This window comes from Tachyglossus aculeatus (genome assembly GCF_015852505.1).
Source record: "Tachyglossus aculeatus isolate mTacAcu1 chromosome 12 unlocalized genomic scaffold, mTacAcu1.pri SUPER_6_unloc_1, whole genome shotgun sequence".
Classification (NCBI taxonomy): Eukaryota; Metazoa; Chordata; class Mammalia; order Monotremata; family Tachyglossidae; genus Tachyglossus; species Tachyglossus aculeatus.
In genome coordinates this window covers 5,876,969-5,898,494 of record NW_024044828.1, presented here as the reverse complement: position 1 = coordinate 5,898,494, position 21,526 = coordinate 5,876,969, and the positions used below count along the sequence as shown (strand labels likewise).

The 21,526-nt window shown below is 40.0% G+C and overlaps 1 protein-coding gene across 1 annotated transcript in view; it reads right to left on the bottom strand.

The window, feature by feature from the left end:
* The window catches only part of GNAI1 (G protein subunit alpha i1), a 66,582-nt gene that overhangs the window by 13,496 nt on the left and 31,560 nt on the right, over window positions 1-21,526 (bottom strand). Inside the window, exons 2-5 of the mRNA XM_038741038.1 lie at window positions 7,847-7,889; window positions 7,600-7,741; window positions 2,827-2,984; window positions 790-918 (exon numbers count right to left, since the gene is read on the bottom strand). Of these exons, the coding sequence (XP_038596966.1) occupies window positions 790-918; window positions 2,827-2,984; window positions 7,600-7,741; window positions 7,847-7,889 (472 nt within the window). The remainder of the gene's footprint in view (window positions 1-789; window positions 919-2,826; window positions 2,985-7,599; window positions 7,742-7,846; window positions 7,890-21,526) is intronic.

The window sequence follows — 21,526 nt, the reverse complement described above, 5'->3', positions numbered from 1 at the left end:
CAGGATTAGAACCCATTACTCAATCTGCCTCCTTGCTGACCTCCCTGCCTCGTCTCTCTCTGCACTCCAGTCCTTACTTCACTCTGCTGCCTGGGTCTTTTTTCTACAAAAATATTCAGCCCATGTTTCTCCACTTGTCAAGAACCTCCAGTGGTTGTTCATCTCCCTCCGCATTAAACAGAAACTCCTTACCATTGGCTTTAAGGCACTCCATCACCTTGCTCCCTTCTACCTCACCTTGCTACTCTCCTACTATAACCCAGCCCGCACACTTTGCTCCTATAATGTCAACCTACTCACTGTACCCTAGACCTCGTCTATCTTACCACAACCTCTCGCCCACATCCTGCCTCTGACCTGGAACGCCCTCCCTCTTCACATCTGACAATTACTCTCCCCACTTTCAAAGTCTTATTGAAGCACATCTCCTCCAGGAGGCCTTCCCTAAGCAGTCTTTTTCTTATTTTCCACTCCCTTCTGCGCTGCCCTGACTTGCTCCCTTTTTTCACCCCCATCCCACAGCACTTAAGTACACAACCACAATTTATGTATTTATATTAATGTCTGTCTCCCCAACTACACTGTAACCTCACTGTGAGCAGGGGACGTGTCCATTATATTGTACTTCCCCAAGTGCTTAGTACAGTGCTCTGCACACAGTAAAGCACTCAATAAAGGTGACTGATTGATTGAAGGAGCTTACATTGCTGTCCTTCATATAAAGTTCTATCTCTTTGGCAAAAAAAAACATGCATTCAATACTTTTACATAATACAGTTTATTACTCACTTAAAATGAAGATCCTTGAAAGTAAAATGTGTTTCCACGATTCCTGTTGTTTTCACTCTAGTTCTAAGAACATCTTGCTGAGTTGGAATATAACTGTTTTGTGCTATCCTGTCCAAGTCATTCAAGTAGCTGAAATTAAAAAAAAATGCATGTTTACTACTCAAACCCACAAAGGGGACCAAAATAAGAAGGTTTTGCAGAAGGATGGAATCCTAACTGTGGACACTCTATTCAGGATGAGTCACACCTAAGGCAGTCCAAGTATGAGGATAGTCCACAAAATTAATTAGAAAGAGTTTCAAGGAATTGAAGAAATCCAGATGTCCAGGTGCAAGCCCCTGGAAGGTTCCCCACTGCCTTCATTTGATACAAGCTCTGTGAACTAAAAAGTAAATACAACCGTGGAAAAATAAAAACTATGAGAAATAAAGATTTTAAAATTGTTTACCCATGTTATTTTTAAGTTCATACTATGTACTAAGAACCTGGGGACATATAAGATGATCAAATCCAAAACACTCCTTGCTTCATCCTAGAAGGAGGGAGAGCAGGCATTTTATCCCCATTTTATAGATGGAAGAAACTGACAGGCCAGTGACAATTCCACAGTCTTACAGCAGGCCAATGGGAGAGCTGAGATTAGAATCTGGTTCTCCTAATCCCAGTTCTGTTTGCCTTCAATTAATCACCACATTTACTGAGTATTTACTGTGTGCTTTCCTTTAGGCTTCACTGCCTTCTTTCCACCTTCTATCAACTCTGTTGTATTTTACTCTCCCAAGCACTTAGAACAGTGCTCTGCTTGCAGTAAGCACTCAAATACCACTGATTGATTGCTCTCGTGATGAAGCTCATGGGTTCCTAAGCAAAGAAGTGCTCACATTAAAGAAGCCCTTTAGAAAAAGTGTTGTTGTACATTTATAAGAGCCTTAGTACTTGTCATGAAACTAAGATGGAGGTTTAGAACAGATTATCCAAGTTCTCTTTCAAAAAATGTTTTGTAGATCAAAACCGCTAGAAACAAAGTTTAATAATGGTGTATATTTTGAATTCAAAGATAGAAAATCATAAAAATCTAACTTATTATTTTCAATAAATTCCACCACATGTGGAAAAAAGACAAAAATTGAGTTTCAGGCTTTTATGTACAGGAATTATTACAGAGCTATATATCAAGACTTCAATATCATTAAGTTCCTTTACACCTACCCATCCAATTCCAAGCACTTAAAAAATACCATCATTCATTCATTCAATCATATTTATTGAGCGCTGACTGTATGCAGAGCACTATACTAAGCGCTTGGGAAGTACAAATCAGCAACATACAGAGATGGTCCCTAGCCAACAACAGGCTCATTATTATAACTGAATTTCTGGGTCTTGAGTGCTGAGTAGCTATCTAAATCTGTCATGTTAAAACCTCCACATCATAAGCCAAATGGAAAATGAATACCCTCACTCCTGTCATAACATATGTTTACACACTGAGTTTTGGCTAGAATAATGAGACTGCAGAATTAGAGAACATTCTTCCAACAATGAGCCTGTCTGGACACAGTGAATCACGTTTTAGAAGAAATGACTATATGCACAGATGCAGCATCAGACACCAGGGGGACTTACAATATAAGTTTTCCTTTATGCAGGATTTTCATGAATGCAATCCCCACATTATAAGAAAACTGGGTGCACTATAAAAATAACACCACAGATAAATATCATCTATTTTTTTACGGAAAGTGTTAGATTTGTTCAATATTTCCCCCAGGGGCTAGGTCGTTGAAAATGTCTAATGAACCTATCCACATTTATTTTTTTCAATCAATCTCTACAGCCACATCCTAGTTCACAGGAAGAAATATTGAGCATGCAGCATAAGGAAGATATATAACTGGGCTTAAAATTCACTATAGCCTTTAATATGTTGAGAGAAGAGATTGTGTCTATCGAGCAATATAATGCTGAGTTTGGAGCACGTCTGACTTGCGCATTAATTACTTATAAAGCTTTCAATCAGATGGCAGGAATACTTACTAGGCTGCAGAATCATTGAGCTGATACTCCCGGGATCTACTGAAACATGCTTGAACACCACTATCTTTCCACAACCTCTTGATGACACCTGCAAGTTCAGCTGTCATAAAACCCTCCTCAGCCGCTCCTGCAAGGACGAAGAGTTGTCGAGCATCGTCCTGCTCACAAAAAACACAGAAATGGAAACATGACAATAGGGAAATGATCATATAGAAAACTAATAGAAATGCATATTGTCCTCCATTTATCCGTGATGGAAAATAGAAGCATTTTCCTTTCCTCAAATCAACAAAAACCCTCCAAAGAAAACATGAAAATTAGAGCATATTCTAGTCTATTATGTTTAGGTAAATTACAGCGAAATGTCCCTTCTACTAAAGATCTTACAACACAGAGTTAGGAATTGGTATATGGGAGAAAGCACTGTACTTAGAACATGCATTGGTACCCTTACACCCTTTTAATGGTATTTGTCAAAGTGCTTTCCATGTGCCAGGCACAGAAAATTTAAGAAACCATGTGCCTTAGAGGATAGGGCACAGGCTTAGGAATCAGAGGGACCTGGGTTCTAATCCCGGCTCTGTCACTTGTCTGCTGTGTGATCTCGGGCAGTCACTTAATTTCTCTGTGCCTCAGTACCTCATCTGTAAAATGGGGATTAAGACTGTGAGTCCCATATGGGACATGGACTGTGTCCAACCTGTGATAATTATCTGGCACATAGTAAGCACTTAATAAATATCGTTAAAAAAAATGAAATTATAAAGTGACTGCCCAAGGTCATCCAGCATTGAAATGGCAGAACCACAATTAGAATCCAGATCCTCTCAGGCCCCATACTCCTTCCACTAGGTCACTCGGGTTTCTCTTTAGTTACGTATATAACTAATACCTGGATGGTACAGGTTCTAAACCTTTTTTTAAAAAAAAAGAGTCTGTAAAAAAAATAGCTTTGCCTCATTCTAATGATTTTACAATCTTTTATCCTATACTTTTAGGAAATTACACTTTTAATGAAGAAGATCATGTTAGCTCTGTCTTGGTTTGCAATCCTTGGGGAAAATCATGTTACACATGGAAAAGAAGCCAAATAAAATGATTACATTTTCTATCAAAAATATGATAGTGAAGGCAGGCTACATACATGAAAACTATACATTTGTTACAAAAGTTTACAAAAACCTTCAGCTCCTCTTATACCATTACTAAAATTTAATTACCAAGAGTAATTTTATGAATTTGGTTGTCACTGCCACAAAAAAGACTTAATCTTAAACACCTCACTCAAATTACCATGTTCAGTCTGTCAAATTCCTGTCATTCAATTTAATCCCTCAGTTTATAACAATCACTCAAGAGTTTCTAAATCAGCTCAATCGATAGTTTTGGTTTGTATTAACTTATTGGATTTCATTTAACTGAACAGGGATACGAATATGATTCAGTGCACAGCAACGTAATATAGATGTTTCAGTCAATCAATAGTATTCATTGGGCGCATAATCTGAGCAGAACACTGCACTAACTGGGAGAGTACAATAGAGTTTAGTTACTAGATAGAAGCCCTGCCCTCAGAGAATTTACAACGTAATGGGACAATTAGGACAGTAAAAAAAAATTACATATATAAATTCTATTGGGATGGGTGTATTTAAAGTAATTTAGAAGTTTCTTGAAATCAATACAGCATACTTGCACAGGACAAATAAAAATGGTGAGTGGCACACTCATGTTCCAGAAATCAAAAAATTTAGGCAGGATGTAGTTCTCTTCCTAATCTCAGAAAAAACTGGTACCTAATTACTTCTGTTAAGTGGAAAGTCTAAAACATCAATCAAAATAGGGACATGTGGAAAAAACTTTCTTTGGTATTTAGGAAAAGAAACACGGTGTGTGGGAAAAGGGCAATGAGAGAATAAATCTATAAAATATGGTAAGAAAACACTTCCAGTTGTAAAACTCAGCAACATTTTCTCAGAAGCAATAGTCTATGAAAGCAAATCAACTCTTTTGGCATGGGGAAAATATACTCAAGCATACTTTTCCTTTTTTAGTGAACCCAAGTCAACTGTTGGCAATCCAGTACCACCAAGGAGAAGTCCTTAGACATGTAAAAATATAAGATGCCCTTGGGGCTGTGTTCTTGGGTTTAAGAAACCAAAACAAAATCTCCTTCAGAATCCACAATAATCCCACTACTCCAGATATTCCCACCAACTTTAGGGTAAATTATTATCCATTAAATATGAGTTTTTTAATGCTTCTAAACTAGCTCATAAAATTGAGTCTAATTGGGGGAACATTACTAAGTTTTCAAATAGTTGCAAGTAGTCCCTTTGGTTTTGATCATTAATAAGGTTTATTAATTACAAGCTGTCTAAATCAAAACATTGCAGACTATATCAAAATCCTCTGGATCACACTCCAGGTAAAACAAGATCTGTCCATCTTTAAATATGGAATCTTCTGATTTGGAGTTCAACTGCAGTAAAATTCATACTTCATTATGCTTAGCTTATCCTTAATGAGCCTTTATATCTATGGATTTCATAAAGGTGCCTTTTACAAATATTTGGTTAATTCATTCACTTTGAAAATGAAGTCAAGGCTCCAACCATCAAGAATACACTTTGTATTAAGAACTTTATCTTCAAAGCTATGAGCAGGAAATGAATAAGTTTATGAGATTTCTATACAATGTGCTTCAGGTGTGACTTTGAAGAAGCTGCTTAATGAGTCTCAAGTACAGCCAAGCAAAATGTCTCCAAAACCAGCATTTTCAGGGATTTTTAGTGCAAAAATTTTTGGTGATTTAGGGAAAGTAGCAGTGTGGCCTAATGGATAGAACACAGGCCTTGGAGTCAAAAGGAGCTGGGTTCTAATCCCATCTCAGAGACTCACCTTCTCTATGACCTTGGGCAAATCACTTCACTTTGTGTCTCAGTTCCCTTATCGGTAAAATGCGGGTTAAGACTGAGCCCCATGTGGGACATGGACTGTGTTCAAACTGATTAGCTTGTATCCTCCCAGAGATTAGAACAGTTCCTGGCAGAGTAAGCTCAATAAACACCATAAAAAAGTATTTAACCTAACCATCAGGCCACTGTAATATTATTTTCAAGAAATATCACTGGTTAACATTATAGATACATGGTTCAGAGAGGCTACTCAACTCTGAAAACAAATTTCATTTTTTAACCTGTTATGTAGTGATGACTAGCACTCATTTTCTATTTGGGGATGGAAAATACATCTGTCCTTGATTTACATATATGAAAATTGAAGTAGTTATATGCAGACTTATGTTTTGTAGTAATTCGATCCCTCCACCTGTGATTTTTTTCCCACCTCAATGACCTGTCTTCTGCAAGTACTCCACAGCTACGCTAACATACTCTTCATCCATCAGCCTACCTTACACTCACCACAATGAAAATCACCATGTTGTTGGGTAAGGATTATCTCATCTGTTGCCAAATTGTACTGTCCAAAAGCTTAGTACAATGTTCTGCACACAGTAAGCACTCAATAAATATGATTGAATGAACATGTCCAACTGACCATATCTATATGGCACTTAGCACTGCTTTTTTTTTTAAATGGTATTTGTTAAGTGCTTATTTTGTGCCAGGCACTGTACTAATCACTGGGGTAGATAAGAGCTAATTACTTTGGACACAGTCCCTGTCCCACATGGGGCTCACAGCTTTAATCCCCATTTTACAGAGAAGTGAAGTGAGTTGCCCAAGGTTACAGAGAAAACAAGTGGCAGAGCTGGGATTAGAAACCAGGTCTTTCTGACTTCCAAGCCCAGGCTCCATCCAGTACACCACGCTGCTTCTTTAAGCTGCTTCACTGTTTCTTTGATGGAACTGGCCAGAATTGCAGGTCTTCATAATTTGTAATTCAATTTGCCATTTAAATATGAAGTGTGGCTTTTGGAAACTAAATACGGTATTTCAGGATTAAGTCTCAAAGCCACATAGAAGGTTGGACACTGTCTCTACCCTGCAGACTTTTAGTCTTTAAATGCGTAATGCTTAATGATGACACTTGCTCTCCTGGTAGCCTCCAAAAACCTACGCCTCCTTGGTTTTCTTCTAAAAAAAAGTATGTTGTAGATAGTGGCATTCAGGAACTGTTTTTGATTCTGTATGTTTTTGAGGGCACATGGATTGGTGCAGTTCCTTAGTTTTAGTTTTTCTCCCCCCGCCCCCGGATCAATCATCTATGAACTGTGCTGGGCTCCCCTCCCCTGAGGTCTGTAATCTTCTGGCATTCTTCAAGCATCAGCATCTAGAAACTTCCTGACGACTGTCAAGGATGTTCAAAGAAGTCTGTGGATCAGTGAAATAATTCTGGAGCTTCCAGAACTATCAGACTGTCATCATGCCAAACCACAGAACCTACAGCAAAGGAAATGCAGTGGTGGGATAAGCTACTTCCCTCTTACATCAAAGCTACCAAGCCTCGGACTGCACAAAAATCAATTCACCCAACACACATCCCTTTCCAGTTTTCACCGCCAAATCTTATTCTCTTCCTACCTGACCAACCCTGCTTCTAGCCAGGATTTACAGATGATGGAAGTCTCTCAACTTAATGCAGAATGTTACTGCAGCAAATTGTGAGCAGGGAAATGTCTACTAATTCTCTTGTACTGTACTCTCCCAAGTGCTTAGAACAATGCTATGTAAATAGTAAGCACTCAAATAATACCACTGATTGACTGAAAGTCTCCTCATTACTGTCCAAATTAATTTCCATACTTACCGCCCTAGCCGAGTCCCCGAAATCTATCTTCAACCTTCCCATTGCCCTAATAATAGCAATTATGGACTGAATTGTGTTACTGTAGACCACGGCTTTGTACTGTTTACATTCTTCTTCTGAATAACCAGCCTCATGGATAATTCTGAGAAAGGAAAGAAAAAGAACATTTACTTCCTTGATTGAAAGCACACATGCAAAGCCCAATGTTGCAGACCATATATTTCTGAATGTTTTCATTTGCACTTACTTCATTTGTTTAACAATTGTGCTCTTTCCTGATTCACCAGCTCCTAAAAAACAAAAACAAAAAAATACACACAGTAGGTAAAGGGATTCTTCTCAATTTTTCTCTTTTCCCAGTCTAGAAATGCAAACTCTGAATCAAACTTCAAAAAAAAAAAAAAAAACAAGACCAAAAAGAATAACAAATCTACTTTTAACTGCCTTGTAATGGAAAATTTGTGGGTTTTTTTTTTATAGAGATCTTAAGAGATCTCATTCCACTTCACTGGAAAATGAAGGACTTGAAAAGAAAAATTCACACAACCCTATTATTAATAAGCCTCCATTTCAAGCTTCCCTTTCAATAAGAATTGTTTTAAAATAGTGCATGGCTAAAAGCAATGTAAACTATTTTTTCCTAATCCTGCATTACACTTAAATGCTTGGCCCCTAGACAACATTATGCTGTCTCACTGTATGTAACTTTATAATATAACCTAATTTGGAATATTTCTACATGATATTTCGGCACCACCTGGCTTGTCCCCTTGCTTTGCCAGAAGTACAGCAGGAAAAAAAACAACCTACGTGTTCATAGTTGCCCACAAACTACTCGTTTGCAATGTAGGAATGCCATTAAAAATTAAAATGATACTAGAATGAATCAAACTGGAAGAATCAGGAAGATATATTTCCACAACTTCAGAACTTGTCAGGCTTTTATTAGAGTACTGAGTCCATTTATGACCAATCTAAAAGTATATGAAGCTGGAGAGAGGCCATAAAAGAATGAGAAAAATTGACTTCAAGGAATAGAAAATAGGTTGTATGAGAGGATGAGTTAGAGAAAATGGGACGGGGACACACACACACACACACACACACACACACACACACACACACACACACACACACACACACACACACACACACACACACACACACACACACACACACACACACACACACACACACACACACACACACACACACACACACACCCTCCCCCATATCTATTGAGGGCCCAAAAGAGAGGGAATGGGATTATATTTAAAACAGGAGAGACTGTAGTTGGATTTATAGAAATAATTTCTTGACTTCTGATATGGAAACTATAAGCACGTGTTTAAGGCTTTGAGTTAGAAGATTCTTCCAGTTCAACAGCCTACAGGTATCATGAAGTCCTGGAGAGGGACTCCTGGTTTAGCGCTTAGTACAGTGCTCTGCACACAGTAAGCGCTCAATAAATACAACTGAATGAATGAATGAATGGTTGCATGATGTATGGGCACCTTCTGTGCTACGGACCATCATTGGGGTGAAATCCTTCAAGATGATCCATAAAGCCATGGTTCGTAATGGCTCCTGAATGATTGTCTTCTTAGTTTAAATTACTAGTTTGCCTGCTCTTGAAACCAAGAGGCAGTGCTGGGGAGGAGTGAGGTGGGATTTTTCTTTGGAGCTAACCCCCAAGGCAGGGAACAAGGAACAAGCACTTGGATTGTGGGGCTGGGGAAAAGACTGGCAAGCATGTACCTTACTACCTGGGCTCTTCCCCCGAGCTGACCCAATGGCATGGACCAGGGTGGGGTGAAGGGGGTGAGCACAAAGCCTGTCCAGGGATGCATGTGGATTGTGGAAGTGGGCAGCAGACCAGACAGTGTGTGCCCTGCTATGTATCTCTTCCTCAGTGTTGACTCCCAAAGCATGGGCAGTGGGGGATCGATAAGGAGTCTGTCCAGGGATACTGGATTGTAGGGGTGGGAAGGGGACCGGGGAGCATGTGTCCTGCTATGGACCACTCCCCCAGGGCTGACCCCCATGGCAGGGGGTAGAAGGAGACCCCAAACTGGGCTGCCATAGCCAGGGCTCTCCCAGCCAAGTTGGGAGAGCCTCCGGTGCTTCCTCGATCGCGCTTGTGTCACAATTAACGTTTGGGCAGCTGTGGCCACCCTGAACAGAGAGGAAGCGGAGAAAAATGAAACACCTCTATCTGGGTTGCTCAGGAGGGATTCTGCCCACCGAGGACATTCCTTCTGCATCCCCCAGCCCCAGGGGCTGCTATCCCTTCAGGGAACAGAGAGGCTGCTCTGGGAGGGTAGCAGATCATTGGCCAAGGAAGTGCACAGGGCGTGGACCACAAGGCTGGAGTCAAACTGTGTCATGAAACAGGAGGAGGTCAATGACGGGGAGGCGGCACCATGTTGGGTCACAGTTCAACCCTTCTACTACAGATTCTGCTTTATCTGATAGCATACCCAGGCACCATCATAGTCCAAACAAATGCCTCCTGTGCAAATTGCGGCTCCAATCACTATATGCTGACAATCTCACTATGGAAGCATATTCCCAAGAAGTGACGCTGATCATTTTAAACCAGTTGGCAGAGTCAAGGAAGCACTGTGGATCACAATAATTCTAAAGATGACTAAGCTGAACACCAACCTTGACCCGCATATTACTCATCCCGCCTAAAAAAATTCTAGTTAGGCAATACAGAACTGAACAGCTCTGCAATGAACAGTTCAGTTCTGCAATGAACAGTATTCTTTAAACACCTTATTGTCAAATGATGCTTTGACAGGCAAATAAAATAAAGGGAGAAAGAGTACAACAAGAAGGCCAATATTCCTCTGGGACAGAGAATGGGGCCAGGTAATTCCAGCTTCAACCCATGTTGTGAATCTGTGAAATACTGAAGTGTCTAATCTTCAATAAACAGACCTCAACCTAGTTCAGATATATTCCCCTTTTAAACAGTTTAAAAGAAGTTTCACAACAAAATTTCCAACGATAGAGTTGATCTACCAACATAGAGGTGGTTTATTACAAGACTGCTTACGTGACGGAAGATTTATCAATCCATCAACCAATAATATTAGTTGAGCACTTCCTGAGCCTCTACTGTGTGCAGAGGTACTGTACATTTTTGGTTTTTTTTTAAATGATATTTGTAGTAAGTGCTGGGGTAGATACAAGCTAATCAGCCTGCACACAGTCCATGTCCATGTGGTGCTCACAGTCTTAATCCCCATTTTGCAGATGAGGTAAATGAGGCAAAGATTAGTTCAGTGACTTGTCCAAGGTCCCACAGCAAATTAGAACCTAGGTACTCTGACTCCCAGGCCCATTATCTCTCCACAAGTCTTGCGAGAGTACAGTAGAATTAACAAACACAATCCCCAATAAATATGATGGAATGAATCCCCACCCTCAAGTTTACTATCCGGATGATGTGAGAATTCCTGAAAAACAGATCAAGTGAAATGACTCAAGAGGTTAGCAACCAGAAAGCTAAAATGGTGAGCTGAAGAGGGGTATTAATGATGTGTATATATCTATAATTCTATTTATCTATTATGATGCTATTGCTGCCTGTCTACTTGTTTTGTTTTGTTGTCTGTCTCCCCCTTTATTAAATTTGTCTCCATTTCTAATCTTTCAGCTCTTTGAGGGGTAAATAGTTGGCTGGACAAGACTGTGAACCCTTCTAGACTGTGAGCCCATTGTCAGGTAGGGATTGTCTCTGTTTCTGAATTGTACTTTCCAAGTGCTTAGTACAGTGCTGTGCTCACGGTAAAAGCTCAATAAATATGACAATGAATGAATGAATGTTCAAAAGCAAAAAGGAAAGGAGAATGATTTTAAAGATCTGTGGCAAATACAAAGACTGGATGCGATCACATTTTATATATAACAAATTAATTGTATTCTCTCCATCTTGTCCTTCTGAAAGAAATCAATATGATTTGCATAAATGAAAAGATTTACAGTCCCAGAGAGGTACAAAGCATAGCCATAAATTTCATTTTGACTGCCACTAAAACATAGCTGCCTCTGGAATGGAATGTAAGGGCTGATGAAAGGATAAGTTGATGCCTCTAAAACACTACATTGCTTTACTCCTCCAAAGCAAGGATCATGTCTTCTAACTACTTAGCACAGGGCTTAGCATAGTGCTTTGCCCAGAGTAAGTTCTCAATAAATACTGTTGATTGATTTTAAGGGATCACCTCCACCCTCCAACAATTTAGATCATGAGAGTTAAGGCCCAGGAAGAGATAGAAAAGAAAAAAAAATGGTTAGGAAATCTACACAACTTCAAAGCTAGATCTCTACTTGGGGAAATGAATTAAATTAATAATCTACGCTTCATACAAGGTAACATCTTTCTCAGTGTTGGTAGACAAATTCCTTGCCCACAACAAGCTCAAAGTCTAGAGGGGTAGATCACACAGTTCATTGGCATTATTTCAGTTGAAATAATGATCACACTTGAGGGTGAAAAATGACTCGTTGGACCAACAAATGGGCCTATTCTGAGACCAAACAGGAAAAACAGCAGAATAAAACAACTTGCCAGAACTAGCATTGGGGATTATAATCAGTTCCCCACCCTTCAAAACCTGTGGCCACACCCTGTGGGTTTTCAGCTTCCTTCCTCCCAAATCTACCTCCCCTATTCAAGGTACACCTTTATCTGCCTCTAAGAATGAAATGAAAAGAAAATAGTAACAAAAATGGCAAAAATGAATTGGCTGCTGTGATTTGTCTTGAACACTATGTTTGTATTAACCATATTTTCTCCTTGCAAAGCCACATATATGCCATGGGGATGTTTGTGAACCCTTGAGACATTTCCTTGTTGGAAAGTGGTCTTTACTGTTCTTGTCTTTAAACGTACACCCTCCTACCTTGAAGTGCTCTCCCTCCTACTTAGCCCCATGTGGGACCTGATTATCTTGAATATAAACCAGTGCTTAGCACAATTCCTGGCACATAGTAAAGCACTTAAACACCACAATCATTGTTATTATTAGAGCCAAAATGGCTTTGCAACAAACTGGTTAAATAAGTATTTGGATAGTGTACAACTGTTACAATATGTGAGGCATAGTGTTAGACTTGGAACAGAATATGCCAAAAATAATCTCTGTGACTTTGAAGAAAAACTGGTCAATGACTTTACTATGTATAGAAGGATAAAATGAAAGTCAAAGAAAGGAAATGTGACCCACTGGGGAGAGCTGTGGGCAGAGAGACAAAACCCTTGTTCTATTCCTAAACTCCTCTTCTCTAAAGATCTCAACCTCTTGGGAATCTCTATTAATTTGAATTATCACCTTTGATAATTCTCAGATGAAAGGAGAATCTAACTCAATAAATGCTGTTTGCCAGTCAAAATAAACTGCCTGATAGTCTGACTTTGCTGCTGTCTCCACTTTACCTGTTTAAAATGTTTGTCTTTTTTTTTGTTTGTTTGATGTTTTGCCTTAAAACCTCTTTGGAGCCCCTCCTGCACTTGCTACCTTCACAGGTGACTTCAGGTTGGGCCAACAATAATGTTTCAATGTAAGCACATTAAATAATAATAACAATAATACTGATATTTGTTAAGTGCTTATTATGTCTCAAGCACTATTCTAAGAGCTGGTGAAGATACAAGATAATCAAATCGGACAGACACCCTGTCCCACATAGGGCTCCCAATCTAAGGAGGATGGTAACTGAATCCCCATTTTACAGATGATGTAACTGGGGCACAAATAAATTAAGTGACTTGCCCAAGATCACACAGCAGGCATGAGGAGGAGTCAGGTTTATAAAAAGCACGAGCACTGCCATCATTGGGTTGAACCAATGGTCCATCTAACCTAGTATGATGTCTTCCACAGTAGGAGAAGCTACCTAGGAGGGACTTCATGATATTTGTCTTGCTTGATATCCATGGAGCTAAACTGCCCCCTGCATATAGCGGGAAGCATTTTACTGCCTGGTATGGCACTCCTCTCTTCAAATCACTGAAACTTTTGGAAAGCATTGAAACTACATAGTAGAATGACCTTGAAAACTAAACAATTCTAAGATGACCATTCTGCTGCCCCTCAGCACAAAGGATAGGGATGGCTTACTTTCCAACTTTCACCGTGAACGTGTGTGGAGTCACTAAGTCTGGGACACTGGCTTCCAATCTGAGAAGAGGCAACTTATGGACAATTTTACATTTTCATGGTTACACTCCTCAGGAAATTAGGCATGCATTTCTTTTTCCAATTAACAGACTTAAAACATGGTTATAGTTATTTTGTATCTCAGTCACAGGCATGATCCAGTTAGTTTATTCCACTGAAAACAAATTAAGACTAAAAAAGTATATATAATGAGAACCTTGAAAATCATTTATCATCATGTTGTTCTACAGAAGTCAAATCGCTCTGATGTTGTTTTATTGGCGTTGAAGTAATAAGGGAATTTTTAAGTGAATTTCAGCCAAAGACACTCACATATCTTTCTGACATTAATCTTCCATTTTTCTGACAGAAGTGGAACAAAAAACCATAGGACCATGAATCCCAAACTAAGTTATGCCCAGTCGAACAAGCTAGATATTCTGACTTTGTCTGTGACACTAGGTGCTTAGCGGAATAGTCTAGCGTATGCCTTCCTTAATATCAGTCATCATGGCCAAGGATCTACCACCTAATATCCCCAAGGCATTTTGGATACCTTATCTGTGAATCTTTTTTAGCCTTTCTCAATCAATAATATTTATTGACTGCTACGTGCAGAGCATTGTATCAAGAACTTGGAGAGTGCAATACAACAGAGTTGGTTTCTCACCTTTTAATTTCTCAAAACCAAATAGTCTGTAGAATTAGTTTTAATCAAATCAAGTGAAAAAAAAACCAAAAAAAAAAAAAAAAATCAACCAGAAGTGCTTACTGGAAATGGATTCTGGTGACCACTAATTAGACATAAATTACCATACAATTGGGCTAGAAGAAACAACTTTAGAGGCTCTGAAGGTTTCTATCAAAAGGGAATAAAAATCTAGGCCCACAAGCCACCTGGATAAAAATTACCTTTCTTCATGATATAGTTTTGGACATTTAGTAGCTAATTTTCTCCTCATTGAGAACACAGGTCCAAACTCTTGATAAATGGTTCTCAAAGAAAATGGTCACCAAATAGTTTCATTTAAAATGTTTTTGTATATGTTTTTCTATAAATTTTAGAAGGAGGCTTTTAGAATTTTCATTATAATTACATATATGCCAAGTATATACCAAAATTACCTCTTGAAAGCATTTTAGCATTGCAGAATTGTATTTGACATGAATATCCTAGCAGTTTTATTCAAATCTTTAGGAAAAAAAATGTGCTTCACAGTTCATTAAGAAAAGCCTCTATAAGGGAAATCTTTTGACCGTGAAATGCAGTCGGATACTGGCAGAGACTAAGGAACTACATTCTGAAGTCGGCCACTGTAGATATGAAGTGAATACATGGTGCGTGAAACTTCTAATCTCAGTTGTTGGCGGGCACAGGCCTATTTCGACAACTCATTACTTCCAAGACCCATCCATTTGGATAGAATGTCAGGCTGCGTCAAATGTCTGGATGCAGAGGTAAATTTCAACAGGGATCCTGGCGCCTAATTCAGGGTGGTTCAATCGTAAGACTGCCTTATCAATTTTCAACCAAGGTCAACAGAAACCACCCCCATGTTGACTGATGTACCAACTGCAGGTAGCAATGAAACTTCTGGATAAGGTTTTCATTTTCATGGACAGCAGAATCAATGATACTTATTGAGCACTTACTGTGTGCAGAGCACTGTACTAAGCGCTTGGAAGAATACAACACAACAAAGTGGTAGAAAGATTCAATCTGGCCCATGGAATGTTGCCTTTGACACAGAGTTAAGATTGGATGCTGACTCAAAGTGCCACAGCATATTCTATTAGTAGACAGCTGATTCCCTTGTGTCTACAGTGATGTTCCGTGCTTTGGAATATAGGAATCATTTAGTGAAAAGCATTAATTCACCAACTCTTAGTATCATAAGAACTACCAGTGTAATGACAATTTTCAGGATCTGATTCTCCCAAGTCATCCTGAAACAACCCTCTCCAAGAATATAAAATCACAGGGATGTTGTGGGAGACATACGAGGGTGGTGGTTGAAGGGGGCCAGTGTGTTGTTGAGACAAAAATATAAAAGGGAATCCTGGGTCCCAGGTGTTTAACCCACATGAGCTGCAGTATCAACACTTGCTAACATCAAAGGGTGCCCTAACACTTGAAGCAGGTCTCCACCTTTTCTTTTCACTTCTCCACCCCTGCAACTCCACCCAGACAACCACAATGTCTTCTCCCTCAGGGCTGCCTCTGCAACTTTTCTCTCTTCCAAGAGAAGTACTCTGCAAGAGTATAAAAGGATTAGTAGATTCATTCCATTGTATTTATTGAGCACTTACTGTGTGCAGAGCACTGTACTAAGCACTTGGGAAGTACAATTCAGCATCAAGTAGAGACTATTCCTGCCCACAACGGGTTTATAATCTAGAAGGGGGGGAGACAGACATCAAAACAAGTAGATATCAAAACAGTACATATATGCACATCCTTAATAAAAAAAATATAGAATTATCAATATGTACATATATACACAAGTGCTGTGGGGTGGGGACAGGGGTAGAGCAAAGGGAGCGAGTTGGGGCGATGGGGAGGGGGAGAAGAGGAAAGGGGGGGCTCAGTGTGGGAAGGCCTCCTGGAGGAGGTGAGCTTTCAGTAGGGCTTTGAAGGAGGGAAAGTGTGGTAGTTTGGCGGATTGGAGGAGGGAGGGCATTCCAGGCCAGAGGTAGGATGTGGGCCAGGGCTCGATGGCGGGACAGGAGATAATGAGGCACAGTGAGAAGGTTAGTACCACATGAGCGGAGTCTGCGAGCTGGGATGTAGGAGAAGGGAGGTGAGGTAAAAGGGGGCAAGGCGATGGAAAGCTAGGTACTGCCTTTGCTAAAATACTTTTTTCCCCTGGGAAAACTTCAGAATCATAAAATACAAAGAATGAATTATGACAGGATCATTTTCTTCAGAAGTACTCAAATCTGTAAATAAGATAAATTTCTCATTAAAAAAAACTCTTTAAAAATGTTGTGGTCTTGAAGAAATGACTTCAGTATTAAGACAAATAACATGTTAATGTGCACCTTCTAATAACATACGAGCAACAAACATGTAGTTGTAGCGTTTGTTGAGCACCCACTTGATGCAGTGTATTGGTGCCAGGGAAGTACAGAGCAGAGAAGTAACACATTCCCTTACAAGGGGCTTACATTCTAACAGGGATGGCAAGATCAGTGGTGTTTCAGATAATGAATTTAGGCATTTTAAAGTAAAACAGTTTGTATACATAGGGTTGTGCCTAATGATTGTGAAATTCAAACTCTGGGGACGAAAACATGAAAGAAATATCCTGGGAATCATCTGTTCTCCTCCATCAGATCTGAGAGTTAAAAATAGATTATCACAGCAATTCTGCTGGGAAATAGGAATCTGGAATCAGGATTTCAAAAATACTTGTTGGAAAAAGTCAGGAAACACCTTACTTGCCTATATTGATAAGATGAAAAATTGGGGGTATTTGAAGGACAAAAGGTTTGAAAATCAATTAAAGATTCAGACATAATAGACATTCTGAAAGGGACATTCATTGCTAGGTAGATTCATTACTTACAACCGTTTTTCTAATCAAGTGAAATGTGGACACACCCTTAAGACAAGAATGGCTATGGAAAAGAGCCCGGGCTTTGGAGTCAGAGGTTATGGGTTCGAATCCCGGCTCCGCCACATGTCTGCTGTGTGATCTTGGGCAAGTCACTTCACTTCTCTGAGCCTCAGTTCCCTCACCCGTAAAATGGGGATGAAGACCGTGAGCCCCACGTGGGACAACTTGATCACCTTGTATGCCCCCCCAGCGCTTAGAACAGTGCTCTGCACCTAGTAAGCGCTTAACAAATGCCATTATTATTATTATTATTGTTATTATTATAATAAATAGGAAATCTCAAAAGGATGAAATAAATGCTATTGGTTATGCTAGTTGCCTGCTGTGTGACCTTGGGCAAGTCACTTCTCTATGCCTCAGTTTCTTCAGTTGTAAAATGGGGCTTCAATACTTGCCCTCCCTACTACTTAAACTGCAAGTCCCATGTACGACAAGGACTGTGTCCAAATTGATTAACTTGCATCTACCCCAGCACTTAGAACAGTGCTGGACACATGGTAAGAGCTTAATGAATACCATTAAAAAAAGAAAGATAAAAAGGATTCACTCAAACAATAGCCAATAATGCAAATCCTTTCACTGGACTCTATCTCCTTAGCTCCTCAACAAATGCAAGACATGGGACATACAATTTTCAATTCCTTCTAGTATGCAACATTCATCTCTGGCTCTAAAGTTCTTGGAGCATAGCCATCTTCTCTCTCAAGGTACTGTCAGCAAATATTTTGATGTGAATTATCACTGAAGGCAAAGCGCCATCCAAAGTTTTGGTATTATTTATTTCCTGGCCAAAGTACATGTAGCTTCCCACTTTTTCAATAGTATAACCATTCAGCTGAATAAGTTCTCCCAAGCAATGTTCATAGCACAGCCTACAGATGGACTTTGATCCTGATGCCATGTTATTGAAATTATCATTCTTCCACTACCCTTTGCAATTTTACCATTTCCCAATATAACTATCATTATTATTAATAGTAATACTAATAGTGAATATTTGTTAAATTTTTACTATGTGCCAAACACTATTCAAAGTAGTGGAGCAGATAAAACATGAACTGATCAGACACCATCTCTATCCACATAGGGGTCACAGACTATGGGGGAAGGAGAACAGACAATTAATCTCAATTTTACAAGTGAGAAAACTGGGGCAAAAAGGCATTAAGTAATTTGCCCAATTAGAAGAGGTAAATTAAAAACCAGGACTTCTGCCTCCCAGATCTGTGCTCTACGAAGGGTTCTCCTTCTAATTGGGAAAATTACACCTGATTTTCATATGACTGAATAATAATAAGAATGGTATTTAAGTGTGTACTAGATGCCAAACACTGTATTAAGCGCTGGGGCAAATACTAGATAATCAAGTCCCAAATGGGGCTCACAGTCTAAGTAGGAGGAAGAACACCTGTTCAATCCTCATTACACAGATGAGGAAACCGAGGCACAGAAGTTAGGTGACTCACCCAAGGGCACTCAGCAGACAGAGCTGGGACTAGACTTCAGGTCTTCTCATTCCCAGGCCCATATTCTTTCTATTAAGCTACACTGCTTCAAGGAGGAGTGAGGAAAATAAGGATCTTAAAATAATTTTTTACTTTTTGCTATTTAAATCTGTTCAACTGTTTAATTTTTATGATTTTTTCTGTTCTGGTTACTTTTAATTACCTTTGTCTCAGCTTCCATTCTCCCCCATTTCTCCCATAAGATTGTGAGCCTTGTAGGGGCCAGGGATCCAATCTGAATTCAAATCCACATATTCATCCAGCACTTTCTGGTGCTCTGCACATTGTACAGACATTGTAATAAGTGACTGTTGACGGCTAGTCAATCAGTAACATGACTGGAATTAGCTTGTTCTTTGGAGGTACACATATGGAGGTCACTTTCGATGTTTGCATAATAAACCACATCAAGAGCAGCAACTAAAATGGTCCAAGTGTACAAACTGAATGGAAAAACAAAGGAAAATTACCTAAATGAAAAAAGCCATACTAGAAAGAAAAACACCCAGATTAATACCAAATCCAAGGCAAGCATGGTGAGGAAAATAATTATAAAATGTTCTGAAGGCAACGGTTTATCTTTCAATTGGGTAAAACTGAGAAAAACATTGGGAAAGAGGACCAAAGGCAGGAAGTGGAAGCAATGGACAGAAAAGTCCCTATGTGATAAAGAATGGGGGTGGGGGAGAATAGAGTTGAACACCTCATCATCCTTAAAATATTATTCTTTAAATCATTAATTTGAATTATTTAAATAACGTTCAATTTGATCCTTTTTTTAAAATGATTTAGTACTAATGGTATGAATTGGTTACTCTGGGTGAAAAACCACATGGGACGCTGGAAAGACATAAATATGACATAAGACAAAAATATAAATTAGGTCTCTCAGCCAAGTGTCCAGTGTGATGTGAAGTGCGAGTAGGCTGGCTGGAGTTAACTTCTCCAGATCTCCAGGTAATCCATCCTTTTCGGAGGGCAGGGGTTGGGGGCATTAGATTATTTTCTTCCTGCCAGTCTGTCCAGGTATTCAAAACATCAGAAGTGGGGCCCTGAGGTGTTTATTATTACTGTTGTTATTAATAATATTAATCACATTTATTGAGCATTTACTGTGTGCAAAGTACTGTACTAAGTGCTTAAGCAAGACCTCTTCCCAACCCCAGCTTCCCACACGTAAAAGTCCCACTCATTATTCCTCTCTTTACAGGGGAAAACCAAGGATCCGGTGGTTTCCTCCAGACCCTAGCCCTGGGTGGTCCCTGTACCCTAGGCCCGGAGCAGGTGACACTACTGGTGATTGGACATATGGCACGCTGCAGCTTGAGGCCCCTGCCACCCTGCCCAGGGCCTGTAAGACCCACCCAGTGCTGGGCAATGGTGGAACTGGTGAAATGGAGAGAGCACGGGCCTGGGAGTTAAAAGGTCAGGGGATCTAATTCCAGCTCCGCCACTTGTCTCCTAAATAACCTTGGGGAAGTCACTTCACTTCTCTAGGCCTCAGTTCCCTCATCTGTACAATGGGGATAAAGACTGTGAGTCCCACGTGGGACAGAAATTGTGTCCAACCTGATTTGCTCATAACCATCCCAGTGCTTAATATAGAGCCTGGCACATAATATATGCACTTAAATAACAAAATCATCATCATCAACTGCGCCAGTACCAAGGCCCAAGTGGTGGCGCCCAAGGTGCCAGCAGGGGCACCGCTGAACTGCACAAGGAAGCTGTCTTTCTCTGGGATCAGCGCTCCCTAGCCTCGGGCCTGGATGCCAGCGGCCTCACACCTACAACCATTCTTCCCCAAACCAGTGAGGGGCAGCCTACCCCCCCAGCTCGAAGCCTCCAATCCAACGATGACAGGACCCGGTCCATCTGGTCCAGGTCCCTCCCCAAGTCACCCGTCTGGCGCCAGGAGGTGTTGGAGGAGTGGGGCTCAGCGCCCAGAATAAAAAGGATGAGGTTCCAGTTCCAAAGAAGCCATACCAAGACGTAGTCCCGGAATTTCTCATTTTAAAGGGAAGCAGCATGGCCTAGTGAATGGGAGTCAGAAGGACCTGGGTTCTAATCCCAGCTCTGCCACTTGTCTGTGACCTTGGGCAAGTCACTTCACTTCTCAATGCCTCAGTTACCTCATCTGTAAAAAGGGGACTAGACTGTGAGCTCCATGTGCGACAGAGAAACTGTGTCCCACCTGATTAGCTTGTAGCTAACCCAGCACTTAGAAGAGTGCTTTACACATAATAACCAGTTAAATACCATTTTTAAATTATCATTATTACTACTATTATTATTACAGGAATGGCATACCAGATGACACCACTTATACTTTGGAAGCCAAAAAAAACCCCCTGAATCCCTCTGGGCTTTCATCACCAGTTTGCGAATGTACGCATACATATGTACATAGATATATACATATATATTTGTATAGATCTATAATTCTATTTATTTATGTTACTGCCTGTTTACTTTTTGATGCATATATATCTATAGTTCTAATTATTTAAATTGATGGATGTTTACTTGTTTTGATGTCTGTCTCCCCCCTTCTAGACTGGGAGCCCATGGTGGGCAGGGACTGTCTCTCTCTATTGATGAACTGTACTTTCCAAGTGCTTAGTACAGT